Here is a 13,931-nt window from a genome sequence, read left to right as displayed (position 1 = left end):
GCCACTCAATTCAGTGGGAGCAAGAAGCGGGTCGCAGGAATTATTGGGGTGGTGAATGGGTAAATCTGAGTTTGTTCTCTGAAGGTCTCCACAAGATTCCTGGTGAACTTGTGTTCTCTCTTCTAGTAAAGGTAATTCAGCACAGAACAGGTGCAAACCAAGAGTGGTGGAAATGCTTAAGGAACCAGTATTGTGGCATAGTACATCAAGCTGCTTCTTTCTTTTTTTTTTTTTTTTAAAGATTTATTTGACTTTTATTGGAAAGGCAGATATACAGAGAGGAGAGACAGAAAGGAAGATCTTCCGTCCGATGATTCACTCCCCAAGTGAGCGCAACGGCCAATGCTATGCCAATCCGAAGCCAGAAGCCTCTTCCGGGTCTCCCACGCGGGTGCAGGATCCCAAAGCTTTGGGCTGTCCTCGACTGCTTTCCCGGGCCACAGGCAGGGAGCTGGAAGGGAAGGGGATATGGGATCCCGGGCGTGCAAGGCGAGGAGTTTAATCACTGCGCCACCGCGCCAGGCCCAAGCTACTGCTTTCAATGCCAGCTTCCCATATGAGCACCAGTTCGTGTCCCAGCAGATCCATTTTCTATCCAGCTCCCCAGTTGACAACCCCTGCTGACCTAGAATGAGCTGGCCATTGTGTCCCCCATGTGCATCTGGGCATGCTATGCACTGCACAGGCATCAGCAGCTGAGGAAGCCCAGTCTTGATACATGCATTGTAAGGTTGGACCATACATCCTGTGGTTTTTCCCTGTGGCCAGGATTTGAGTCCAGTTATCTTGTTGGGAGTGCCCCCAGGAAGTCTCTCCTGGGGTGAGTTCAGACTTGACTCTTGTGTGCACCAGCAAGTAGAGGATCAGGTTCAGTCTGTCACCTGCTCCAGCCAATACACGTACCTGTGGATGCAGCTGCCTGATCAGTTCTGCCCCCAGTCCCATCTCTCAGTGAACCTGTGGGTATCACAGCCTAGCCCAGCCCAGTCCTCCACAGGTCCGATTTTTACGCACACCAGCCTAGTTGGGTAACTCCCTATACCCCCATCAGGCCAACCCAGACCAGTTTTTGCACATACTAGCATGTGTTAGGGCCTTGCCTGGCCTGCCCACCCCTAACTTTGGTTCTTATGCTTACCAGTGGGAGCTGCAGCCTAGAATGGGAGTGCCTACAGTTCTCTCTACCAGGCACGCTCCCAGGCCTGGGTCTTGCACCTGCCAGGCTTTACTAAGTCCAGCTTGATATGGCTCACACCCAGTCCCGGCATTTGCCAGTGGGTGCTGAGACCTAGCCCAACCGGCCTGTGCCCATTGTGGTTCTCACACGTGCCAGTGGGTGCAACAGCCTAGCCCAGCCTGGCCTGCCCTCAGACCCAGCCCACATGCCAGATGATGGGTGTTATAGCCCTGCCTGGACTACCTGCCCCAAGTCCTAGGTCTCAAGCTCACCAGTGGAAGGAGAGACCTGGGAGGGATCCCTGAAGTTTCCCTACCAGGCCCACTCCCCGTCTCCGATCTATGTACCCTGCTTGGCATGATCTACCTCAGTCTTGGCCGTTGCATGTACCAGCAGGTGCTACAGCCTGGCCCAGCCTGGCCTCCTCCCAGGCCCAGGCTCTTGTAAATGTTGGTGAGTTCTGTGGTCCAGCCTGGCTTAGCCTGTCACCACTTCCAGCTCTTGTGCAAACTGGTGGGTGCTGTAGTCCTACAGGGCAGGCCCACAGTGCCGTGCAGAATCTACCTCCCAAATCTCTGGTTCTTTTGCATTCTGATGCGTGCTGTGGCCCAGCCTGATGTGGCCTGCCCTCTGCCCTGACACTTGCAGGTGGGTCCTGCGACCTAGCCCAGCCAGGCATGATCCCCTGTCCAGCTACGTTTGTGTGCACCGATGCATAGTTGGCGATGCTACTTAATCTAGTCCAGGTCTCTCACATGTGCAATGCCTTGGCCTGATTCAGAAATGCCCTCTGGCTTCCATCATCTAAATCATTCCGTCTCTGCTCCCTCGCCTACCTGCGAGTGCAGTGGCCTGGTCTGTGGAAGCCCTCAGAAGTCTCTCCTCACCTCTCAAATATGCCTTAATGGCTCCACTCTAGCATGTTCCCAGAATCCCTTCCAGGGAAATCTAGTGCCCTCCCCACCCACCCTCACACACATGGCAGGATCCAGGGGCTGGTGTGGCATGTCCTGGCCTGCTGTCTTGCATCTTCTGCTAGAGTACCATGGCACTCAGAATCCCCCACACTCTTTAAAAAATGAATAAATAAAACAGACAGCTGTGCTGGCGTGCTGATATAATTAACACAGGTTTGGCATTAACCAGCCCCAGAGTGCTACCAGCTGTTGGCTGCTTTTTTTCCAGTAGTGTAATGCTTGCCTAGGTACAAGGCAACCTAGACAGTTACCTACAGCTGGGATGCTGTTTCTGCCTTGTCACTAATTTCTTGTTAGACATTTGAAATTAGGGATAGTACATACATAATCTCTTTCCCAAGCTTAGAGGAGTCCAAGAATGAAGATAGTGCCATGGCATACATAGCAGTCTAATCTCTGCCTGGGATGCCTGCATCCCATACAGTTTGTGTCCTAGATTCTCCATTTTCGTTTCAACTCCTTGCTTTTAGCCTGGAAAAAAACATAGAACGGCTCAAATCATTGGGTCAGCTGCTGTCACCACATAGGAGACCCAGAAGAGCCCCCTGGTGCCTGACTTCGTGTAAGCTCAGCTCTGGCATTGGGGCCATTTGGGAAAGGAACCTGCGAATGGGAGACTCTGCATCTCTGTCTCCATTGTGTCCTTCTGCCTCTGTGTCTCCTCTCTGTGTAACTCTGCCTTTCAAAGAAATAAGAAAATCTCATTATTTAAAAATTAAGTGAAACAGAAAGCTAGTGAGCAGCATTGTATTCTATTTCAGGGCATACATTGGCAGCCTATGGGCTGTATTTGGTTAATACATATCTTATTTAGTTAAATCATCATTACAACAAACATTTTTGGTGTTTTGCCCATTTTTTAAAGTTTTATTTATTTTTATTGCAAAGTCAGATTTACAGAGTGAAGGAGAGTCAGAAAGATCGTCCATCTGTTGGTTCACTCCCCAAATGGTCACAATAGCTGTAGCTAAGTCAATCTGAAGCCAGGAGCCAGGAGCTTCCTCTGGGTCTCCCATGTGGGTGCAGGGTCCCAAAGCTTTGGGCTGTCCTCTGCTGCTTTTCCAAGCCACAGGCAGGAGCTGGATGGGAACTAGAGCAGTTAGAATATAAACCAGTGCCCATTTGGGATCCTAGCACTTGCAGGGGGAAAATTATCCAATTGAGCTCTCATACTAGGCCTGGTCTTCAGTTCATTTTTAAGTTCAATTATTTGTTTTCTTGCTATTGAATTGTTTGAACTTCTTGTCCATTTTAGATATCAATCTCTTGTCAGGTCATAAGTTGTCTGTTGATTGTTTCCTTTCCCTGTGCTTTTGAAGTCCTGTCTGATAGATCCTTGCCCAAATCAGCTATCATGAAGTATTTCTAGTAGTTTCAAAGTTTTAGATCAGGGTGGCTGCAGTTAACAGTAATGAATTATGTATTTAACATAATCAGAACAGAGCATTTCAATGTTCCCACCAGAAAGAGGTTGTAAATGTTGAAATGCTGTTTGCCCTGAGTTGATCATTACACAGTATGGACCTACACTGAAACATCACACTGTGCCCTAGAACATGTAATTATTTTGTGTTAATGAAAAATAAAATACAACTTTATAAAATGGGATATGTGTACCCACGCACCCATCCTCAACAGTCAGTTTCTAAGCTCCACTTGCCTTAACTACCTTGTGCTGTGGTTGATAGACACAACACTTGAGTGGCTACTGCTTTTTAGGTTTGACCTGCTTATTTGGAGTTAAAAAGATTGGGGTGGGTCCTGGTGACAACAGGAGTATGAAAATGGAAAACATCAAGACCAAGGAATGAGATGTTGTTTTATGTATTTATTTGTTTATTTTTAATGGAAAGGCAGACTTACAGAGCGGAGAGATGGAGAGAAAGATCTGGTTCACTCTCGAGTGGCTGCAACGGCTGGAGCTGAACTAATCTGGAGCCAAGAGCTTCTGGGTCTCCCACAGGGTGCAGGGTCTCAAGGCTTTAGACCATCCTCCACTGCTTCCCCATGCCACAGGCAGGGAGCTGGATGGAAAGCAGGGCTGCTGGGATACGAACCGGCGCCCATATGAGATCCCGGGCACATGCATGGCGAGGACTTCAGTGACTAAGCTACTGTGCCGGGCCCTGATTTGGTAATTTTAATTTCATTTTTTTGAGCCTTGGATTTTTGTTACCAGAAGAAATATCATAGTGTATAATAATACACAGGCCTGGTGGTGATCATTATCTGCATTAAAAATTAGAATAGTTAATCCTGTACCTCTGAGAAAATGTCTGATGATTTGTAATTAGCATCTCACGCTCAGCCTTTTCTGCTTCGTGTTACGCATCAGTTGTTACTGAGATAAGCTGACCTGAAAACTGTCTTGAGATAATTGTTCTGTGGAGCACTTTACTTCGCCTCAGTACATGAGTATACCCGACCCCAAGAGAGGTTGCAGAAATGCAGATAGCAGAATACAGCCTGGTGAGATACGTGTGATGTTCGGTGTAAAAGCGATCAGGTGCAGTCAGGCTGGCTTGTAATCACCACTTCAACTTTGCCAAGGCCTTGAGAAGTTTTCACTTTGGTTTGCAGTAGCTTGCGCAGCACTAACTGGGATATTGTCTGAAAGGGCTTTGGATGGCTCGGCAAGTGCTAACAGAGCTTGCTGGCCATCTGCACCATGTGCACTGCTCCGTATGCAGCACTGACTTGTGATGGAGCAAGCTGGGGCTGCTCTTGACAGCCAAGCAAAAGTACTATTTACTTTTTTACAATGATTAGAATGGACAGCTTCAGCAGCTTTGTTTTCCCAATTTTTAGATTGTTTAGTTATTAATAAAGATTAGCACTGGCTGCCTCCTCCTAAGGTGCCATCTACTCTTAACACAACTTTCCAAAGTAGAGAAGTTTTGAGGGGTCTGCACTGCCAGTATAGGCAGCATTGTGGCATAGCTGGCTAAGCCACTACCTGCAGCAGGAATCCCATGTGGGCAGGCTCAGACTTAAGACCCAGCTGCTTCACTTTCCATCCAGCTCCCTGCTTGTGGCCTGGGAAAAGCAGTCAAGGATGGCCTAAAGCCTTGGGATGACCCTGCACCCGCATGGGAGACCCAGAGAAGGTTCCTGGCTCCTGGCTTTGGTTTGGCTCAGCTCTGGCCATTGCGGCCACTTGGAGAGTGAACCAGCAGAAGGAAGGACTTCCTCTCTGTCTCTCCTCCTCTCTGTATATATGACTTTCCAATAAAAATAAATAAAACTTTTTAAAAAAAAAAAGTCCAGTATCAATATCAGTCACTCCAGATTTCTCGCCGATCTTCCTCAAACGCTAGACAACCATTTAACTATATGTAGAATTACCTGGAATGAACATTTTGTATAAATGGAGTATATAATATGTGATCCTCTCTAATTGACTTTTTTCACTTGGGGTAATGTTTTTCAAAGGCCATCCAGGTTAATGCATGTATTGGTACTTTATTTCTTTCTGTGGCCAGTCTGTATCCCATTGTTTGTATGGGCCCTACTCCCTGGGTCACAGTTGATAGACACTTGCATTGTGTGCACTCTGGCTGTTGGTACAGTGCTTCCATATGCATTTTTGTACAAGTTTTTGTATAGGCATGTGTTTCATTTCTTTTGGGTGTACATCTAAGAATGCTTACATAATAATGTTTAATATTTGGAGGGGATATGTTGTTTTCCAAAGTAACTACCATTTTACATTATTAAATATTTTATATAAATTTACATAAATTATATAACTAGAGACAGAGCATTATAGTATATGTGAAATAATTTCCATTATGATTTTGAATTAATTTTCTCTAATGATTTATGATGTTGAGGATTTTTTTTCATACTCATTTACTTCTTTGGAGAGATATCAGTTTGATCCTTTGCCCATTGTCATTTTTGTTTTGACTTATTTTAAGAGTTAGAAAACGGATTTGCTTCCCCAGTGCCTGCAGTGGCCTGAGCTGGTGGTAGAGCTGGGAACTAGGAACGCAATCCCGGTCTTCCACATGGGAGGCGGGAATCTGATTCCTTGAGCTCTCACTGTTGCATACCCCCACCCCATCGCCCAGTCTGCGTTGGTGGGAAACTGGTACTGGGAATAGGGCACTGAGCCTAGATGGGGTGTCTTAGCCATTAAGCTGAATGTCTGCTCCCATTCATAATTTTTTTTCGAAAATTTTTATTTCATTTAAAGTGTGAGAGAGAGATTTTTTTGTCCACTGGTTCGCTTTCCAGATGCCCACAGCAGCCAGAGCTGGGTCAGGGCAAAGCCAAGAACCCAGAACTCCTTCTGGGTCTCTGCTCTCCTACTTCCTAGGAATCATGTTAGCAGCAGACTGGGTTAGAAGCAGAGAAGCCAAACTCCAACTCTGCACCCTGAGAAAGGATATGGGTGTCCCAGATGGTAATTTAAGCTGCTGTGACAAATACCCATGCCCTTTAATCCTTTATTATTGAGTGTTAAGAATTCTTTATACATTTCCTTGTTAGACATTGCAACTATTTTCTACTGTTCTTATGAGTTGTGTTGTTACCTTCTTCATGGCATTATTTGCAGAACAGCTTTTTTTTTTTTTGTCACCTAGGTTTGGGGGCTCTTTTTTTTTTTTTTTTTTTTTTGGAGCCACAGACCCATTTAATGTATGCACATTCCAGGCCTGGGCAGGAAGGGAAGTGAGTGGATGGTAGCAGGCTCACCCTTGGCTCCAGGAGGACATGCTGGGCAGTAGGGTGAGGCCCACAGGGGCAAAAAGCTAGCCCATGAGGGGGTGTTTGAGCCAAGTGATGAGTGCCCGGGGCTGGCATCCCTGGGTACCTGCTCAAGTTAATACTGGGACTCGAGGTACACCTGCCAGTTAGATTGAGCAGTTTGCACAGATGGGCATTCTTGCTCTCCAGGTGGTCCAGGACTGAGTCATCTGATCTAGTATGGTGTTGATGGCAACATTTTCTGCTTCCCCAAGCTGGCATCCATACCTGCATCCACAAGCATGCCCAGGTCCCCTGTGGGACCTGACATTGCAAGCTGGGGCAGCACAGGGGCCACAGAGTGATGGAAAACAGCAACTAAAGTGCCCAGAGCTGCCCTTGGGGGTCATTTTTAAGAAACCACTTCCTAGGACCCAGCATGGTAGCCTAGTGGCTAAAGTCCTTGCCTTGCATGCGCTAGCATCTCATGGGCACCAGTTCTAATTCCAGCAGCCCCACTTCCCATCCAGCTCCCTGCTTGTGGTCTGGGAAAGCAGTCAAGGATGGCCCAAAGCCTTGGGATCCTGCACCCATGTGAGAGACCTGGAAGAGGTTCCTGACTCCTGGTTTTGGATTGACTCAGCTCTGTCTGTTGTGGCCACTTGGAGGAGAGAATCAATGGACAGAAGATCTTTCTGTCTCTTCTCTCTGTGTATATGACTTTCCAATAAAAATAAAATAAATCTTTTTTTTTTTAAAAAAAAAAAAAAGGAAAAAGAAATAACAGTCTAATCCAAGATTGTGTGAAGATTTATTACCATAATTTCTTTTTTTTTTTTTTTTAAGATCTTCCATCTGCTGGTCCACTCCCCAAGTAGCCACAACGGCCTGAGCTGAGCTAATCCAGAGCCACGAGCTAGGAAACTCCCCCAGGAGTTTTCCCCAGGTCTCACAAGGGTGCAAGTTCCCAAGGCTTTGGGCCATCCTCCGCTGCTTTCCCAGGCCACAAACATAGAGGGAGCTGGATGGGAAGTGGAGGAGCCAGGATACAAACCAGCACCCATTTGGGATCCCAGGTGTGCAAGGCAAGGACTTTAGCCACCTCGCTTACTGGGCCCTTCATGGTTTCTTCTAAGAATTTGTTGTTTTAGCTCGCTCTTTTAAATCTCTGATCGATTTTGATTTTTTTGTATGAATGATTTGAAATATTCTTCACTAAATATATGCTTCTTCCTTGCTGAGATGATATAGACACAGCAAGCATGCCTTTTTAACTGACAAAGTAAGGTTTTTATGAAGAGGATGTTGACACAAGGAATAATGTACTGAAACATGGCAAGTTTAGATTGATCTCAGATCCCGAGTAACCTGTCACAATCATCTTGAACATGAGTTTAAATTCTCTGCATTTCAAAATGGCTTATGAGGGAATGAGGTGGTGGCGGGAGGGCAGCGAATAAACAGCATTGGGCATTATATTAATTGTAACTTTTGGGGCAGCTGTTGATGACCGCTTGGTTTTTTCCTTAGGGGTCTCTCTGTTTGGCCTGTCGGCCCTACTGCTCCCTGGAAACTTTGAGTCCCATTTGGCCCTTGTGCAGTCCCTGTCCCTGGGGCCTGCGCTGATCCACACGGCCAAGTTCACACTGGTCTTCCCTCTCATGTATCACACCTGGAATGGCGTCCGGCACCTGGTGAGTCAGTTGTGGATTTCTGTGTTCTGGGTCAGGGGTGAGGGGTGTGCAGAGGCTCACTGTTTTCCTTCAAATTGCTGGGTTTAGTGTTACTTTTAAGGGGTGTTGTACTGGATCTTTAGCAGATCCTGCTGGGGAAAGCTAAGCAAGACCCGCTGCACATCCAGGAGCAGCCCTGCTGGTACACAGCCGAGCAGTGGGTTTGGCCAAGCAGATCCTTGCAGGGTTTCCATGTGATTTTAAGGAGATGTTTTTAAGGAGATGTTATTAAAGAGACTTCTGAAGCCAGGTATTAGGTCTGGAATAGAGAGCTTGTTTATTAGGTTAATATTCTTACCTGTTATATGTCAAGGATTGTTCTAGACCTTGAGGATTCAGTCATGAGCTAAACATGTTTGCTAACATTCTTGTCAAAGACAAAGGAACAGAACAGTAACAACTGTAAATAAATGACATTCCTATCTGGCCAAACTCAGTTTGTTAACTTTTGTAATTTTGGTGTTAGATATGAGCTGGCTGTTCTTTATCGTTTTGACTATCTGGAGACAATGGTTAACTTCGGTAGACATTGGGCGCCACGGAGCTCAGGTTTTAGTCCTGAGTTTAGAGATTTTTTGGTGAATTGAGAACTGGCGCTGAGCTTCCTGCACAACCTGGGAGTCAGTTCTAAACTGGCAACTTTCTTTCCTTTTGAAAGGAGTGAAAGCTTAACCAAGCCCACTGCATGCCAGCAATCCCTCTTCTAGCAATTTGGTATTTCATGATTTCATGTCTTGGATCCTTCTTCAAGAAGACAGTGGACATTCCTTTTTTTCCATGACTTCTGAACCTCAGCCAACTGCTGATCCTTTTGCTTTGATCTGACCTTTATAACTTTCACATAGAGACTTGGACACAAGCACTTCCTGAGGTTGGATCTAGTCCAGTAGACTGCTTAATGGAATAAAAACCCGGGACTGAGTGACTTATTGAGTATATCTGTCAGCTGTTCCCTGGGACAGTTTAAATTTTAAAATGACTTCACTGAGGGGTAGAGGGTGGAGAGAGAAGGTATTTGCATTAATGACTTCTTGCTCCACAAACAAAGCTCTCTCATGAAAATCAGCTGATCAGCTTCCTCTCTTGGGAGCCTGGCTGAGGGAGGGGGTGGGCGGGGACCAGAGATTTGCTTTTGTCTCAGTATTGGGGGAGGGAAGAGGAGGAGGTTTGTGAAATCCCAGAACTCAGGGCTTCTCTATCCTGAGTTGGGTAATCTGTTGAGAGTAATGAGGAGCCTAAAGGCTTTTCTTAATGGCTTTTCTTAAGCCCTTAAATCTGCTGCTGCTGCTGCTTCTAACAAGTACTGGCTGTAACCCGGGGTGTCAGGGATTTTTATGTGTTTCTTATGACGGACGGTTAGAGTTTCTGGCCCGGATGTACAAGAGCAGGAGGTTACAGGATATCTACCATTCAGGAGACTGTCCTGTTCACACCACCACCTCCCCAACAACCTTGTGCCTAACCCTACAGACTCTTGTAATGACTTAAATAAATAGTATGTTAATATACCTAGGGTACAAGAGAGTCTGGTGCTTTTAAAATGTGGATTTTAACCCAGTGGGTAGAAAATCAACTTAGTGGGTTATTACCCACAATAAATTTAAATAGGATAGAAGGGGCCAGTGCTGTGGTTTAGCAAGTAAAGCCAGCTTCTTACTAATGCACATGAGGAAGTTGCACACGATGGCGCAAGTCCTAGGGCCCCTGCACCCACATGGGAGACCTAGAAAAAATTCATGTCTCCTGGCTTTGCATAGGTCTGGCTTCCAGCCAGTGCAGCTGTTTGGGGAGTGAAACAGCAGATAGGAGATTGCTCTGTGTGTGTGTGTCTGTCTGTCTTACGCTCTCTGTCTGTAACTGCCTTTCAAGTAAATAAATAAAAATAAACCTTTAAAAAATAAATTTGGCTATTTAAGTTTTACTGTATTATATATATCTACTATGTTCCAATTTAAAAGATGTTTCCTTTTTACAAGTTTTTTCGGAGGCAATGAGTTTGTTACATTGAGAGCTCCAGTCTACTGCTTCACTTCCCAAATGCCCACAATGGCTGCAATTGGATAGGGATGAAGCCCTGAGCCTTGAACTCAATCCAGGTTATGTGATAGAAACCCAGTTGCTTGAGTCATCACCGCTACCGCCAAGGGGGTACCTGAGCAGGAAGCTAGAGTCGGGAGCCAGAGCTGGGCGTCCTACCCAGCTCCTCTGACATGGGACATCAGTATCTTAACTGTCCTCCTAACTGTCGAGCTAAATGCCCACACCTGAAAGATGCTTCTTAGTGGAGTCATAATCCAAGCAAAATTGAACAGTCTTCTAAATCCCACAAAATATTCTTTAGAATATTAGTCCTGTGATACACAGATATTCCCTCTAAACAGCATTAACTGTATCTAAAAAATTAACACGTAGAATTTCATAAATATATATAATTTTTAAAAGATTTATGGTTTTTTTTATTAGAAAGTCAGATATACAGAGAGGAGGAGAGATAGAGAGGAAGATCTTCTATCCAATGATTCACTCCCCAAGTAGCTATAATGGCTGGAGGTGCACAGATCCAAAGCCAGGAGCCCGTAGCCTCTTGCAGGTCTCCTACACGGGTGCAGGGTCCCAAGGCTTTGGGCCATCCTCAACTGCTTTCCCAGGCCTCAGGCAGAGAGCTGGATGAGAAGCAGAGCTGCTGGGATTAGAACCGACAGCAATATGGGATCCCAGCACATTCAAGGCTAGGAGTTTAGCCACTAGACTACCATGCCTGGCCCAAATATGTATCATTTTTATGTGTCAATGTTTAAATAAAAAAGAAGTTATGTATGCCGTATTCCCTATTTATAGATTTACAGTGTACTTTAATAAATTATTTGAATAGTATTGCAGTTAAGTATTTACTGAATTTATTTGACTGCAAAACTTTTTCCTTCATATAATGCCTTTCAGCATTGTTCAGAACTAGTTTTTGAAGGAATACACTTTGCAAAACATTGATCTGATAGTGTTGTTGGCACAAGAAGCAGTTTTATTTGTTCAGTTTTGGAACTGTAGTATCTAGTGTTGTGGTCCCTCTAACAACCACCACACAGTGGGGCTTGATTTCCTGTCTTCGGGAGAAGTGGGTGGTAGGTGCATAGTGTGGGTTTTGAGAAGAGTAAAGGCAGAGTGTAAGGATAGATCTGCTTTTCTCTGGAGTCACACTGAAAGAAGGTAGCTATCCAGTGAGGGAGAATTACTCTCTAAGAAAGGAGCTGTGGGACCAGGGTCCTGATCATTATTTTCCTTCTTTTTCTGCAGATGTGGGACCTTGGAAAAGGTCTGAAGATCCCCCAGCTGTACCAGTCTGGAGTGGTTGTCCTGGTTCTTACTGTGTTGACCTCTTTAGGGCTGGCAGCCATGTGAAGAGCTAAAGTTCCTAGCATCATCTTCCTACAAATTATATCATTGATTTATATTCCTGTTTGTCATTCCTGTCTGGGTTGTTTATTCTTTCTGTGCTCGCAGATCCCCATGGAGCTCTAGAGCAGTAGGGTAGCTGGTAGAACCATAGCAGAGGGATAGGACCCAGTCTCCCGCCTTGTTTCTAAAGATGGAGTAGCTGCAAAAATTTGATTGTCCTGCCCACAGCTCACAGCCTACTCTGGGCCTCAGAGCCCTGATCCCCTCTCCATACTTGGCTGATATGTGCTGAGGGTCAGCTTTTGGCTCCTTCTTCCCGAGAAGAGGAAACAATGCCAGCTCTGTGGCCTCTGCTCTGAGGACTGGGGTTGAGACTTTGGGTGCCACTGCCTGTGGGTTGTTGGCTTAAAGGACAACCCTGTTCATTGGTCAGAGCCCAGGGCCTTTTGTACCCACACAGTGTGACTGAAAGAAAAGATGGGAGGTTGGAGGGATTGACCTGTCCAGCTAGAAGGAGATAAAACGGGTGACTTGGTTCTTGGGCAGATGCTTTAGAAACAAGATATATAGCTTTTGATGCAAGACAAAGACCCAGAAAATGATTGTTGAATATATTAAAGATTATTTTTTTTCTTGATTTACAGAAAAACAAAACTCTTAATGTCATGTTTTCTATCTAAGCTCATATACCATCCTTTTCTGAAGTGGAATTAAAATATTCATTTTATCTCTGACTCTTCTTGAAATCTAGAGACCAAATGAATGGCTGTTGGGGAGCCAGTTCCCTCCCCCTCTCTCAGGTCCCGGGCATTTACACCCCCTAGCTGACCTTTCCCAGGAGTTTGTCCTCCAGCTGACCACTGGAAAAATTTTCAGGGAATGAAATGCTTGTCCAAGTAGCCAGAGATTTAAATATCACAGAAAAGTCTCAGAAAAAGGAGGGGAAAGGAAGTTAAGCCTGTAGCGCTCTTTGGTTATGGCAGGCTCCAGATCCCACTGAAGACTAGTTATCATCTTCAGGATAAAGGCCAGAAAATTATCCAGGGGGGGATGTGGGGGTCCAGTGAAGATAACAGCTAAGGGACATGGACCTAAGAATATGGGGAGAAAGGAGATTTAAGAGTATGTGGAGAGAGCATTAATAGGAAAGTTTAATATTTAACAGGAAAGCCTGCTGTTTTTATAGACCATATAGGCCAGGCTTGTGGATCCCAAAGGAGTACCACTTTGATAGTCTTTGGAAACTCTGGAGTAGGAAGAGATCCACTTTGTCACTCTGAGTTGTCGCCTAACTAATTAGAGTCATGGGTTGAAATGAAAAGGAATCACACTGATGTTAGTTGGTTTCGATTACACAGGAAGACCTTATTTAAGCTGAGAGAATGGGGGCCTGCTGCTTCATCTTCATCCCAACCCTCGGGATCCTGGCTTTATGTAATGACCCCTTCTTGCCAGACTGGCCCTGAGAGGTTCTTGTGGTCTGTGTCCACTTCACACCAGCTGCCCTTCACCTTGTCCTTGAGGTGAGACAGAAGAGTTCCCAAGGACGCACTCTGACACTGGAAGTGGGAAAGGTTTGGTGAAGACATAAAGTTTAACAAGCCAGTCAGTGCCAGGAAGTTGTAGACTGGGGCCAAGGATGAACAGATGTTGGAAATGGACTGCTTTTTTGTGGCTTCTTTCCATTCTGGTGATCAAAGGGTAAAGAAATGTGACAGAGCATCATGTATGTCACTCTCAAATTTCTCCCTATCAATCTCTTTTTCTTCTTTGTTTTCCAGTCACTTTTTAAAAGGTTTATTTATTTTTATTGGAGAAACAGGAAGATCTTCCATCCATTGATTTACTCCTCAAGCGGCCGCAACAGCCGGAGCTGAGGTGATCCGAAGCCAGGAGCCTGGAGCCTCTTCTGAGTCTCCCACACGGGTGCAGGGTCCCAAGGTTTTGGGCTGTCTTTGA

The 13,931-nt window shown here is 45.5% G+C and overlaps 1 protein-coding gene across 2 annotated transcripts in view; it reads left to right on the top strand.

The window, feature by feature from the left end:
* Positions 1-12,609, top strand: part of SDHC (succinate dehydrogenase complex subunit C) — a 31,442-nt gene extending 18,833 nt beyond the window's left edge. For both annotated transcript variants that reach the window (XM_041003189.1, XM_041003188.1), the window contains 2 exons: positions 8,377-8,540; positions 11,871-12,609. In XM_041003189.1, the coding sequence (XP_040859123.1) occupies positions 8,377-8,540; positions 11,871-11,975 (269 nt within the window). In that variant the 3' untranslated portion in view covers positions 11,976-12,609. The remainder of the gene's footprint in view (positions 1-8,376; positions 8,541-11,870) is intronic.
* The last annotated feature ends 1,322 nt before the right edge of the window (positions 12,610-13,931 follow it).

The sequence above is a fragment of the Ochotona curzoniae genome, unplaced genomic scaffold, assembly GCF_017591425.1.
Source record: "Ochotona curzoniae isolate NIBS_2020 unplaced genomic scaffold, NIBS_Ocur_1.0 scaffold_2683, whole genome shotgun sequence".
Classification (NCBI taxonomy): domain Eukaryota; kingdom Metazoa; phylum Chordata; class Mammalia; order Lagomorpha; family Ochotonidae; genus Ochotona; species Ochotona curzoniae.
Note: the sequence above shows the minus strand (reverse complement) of the source record. Positions and strands in the feature narration are given on the sequence as shown.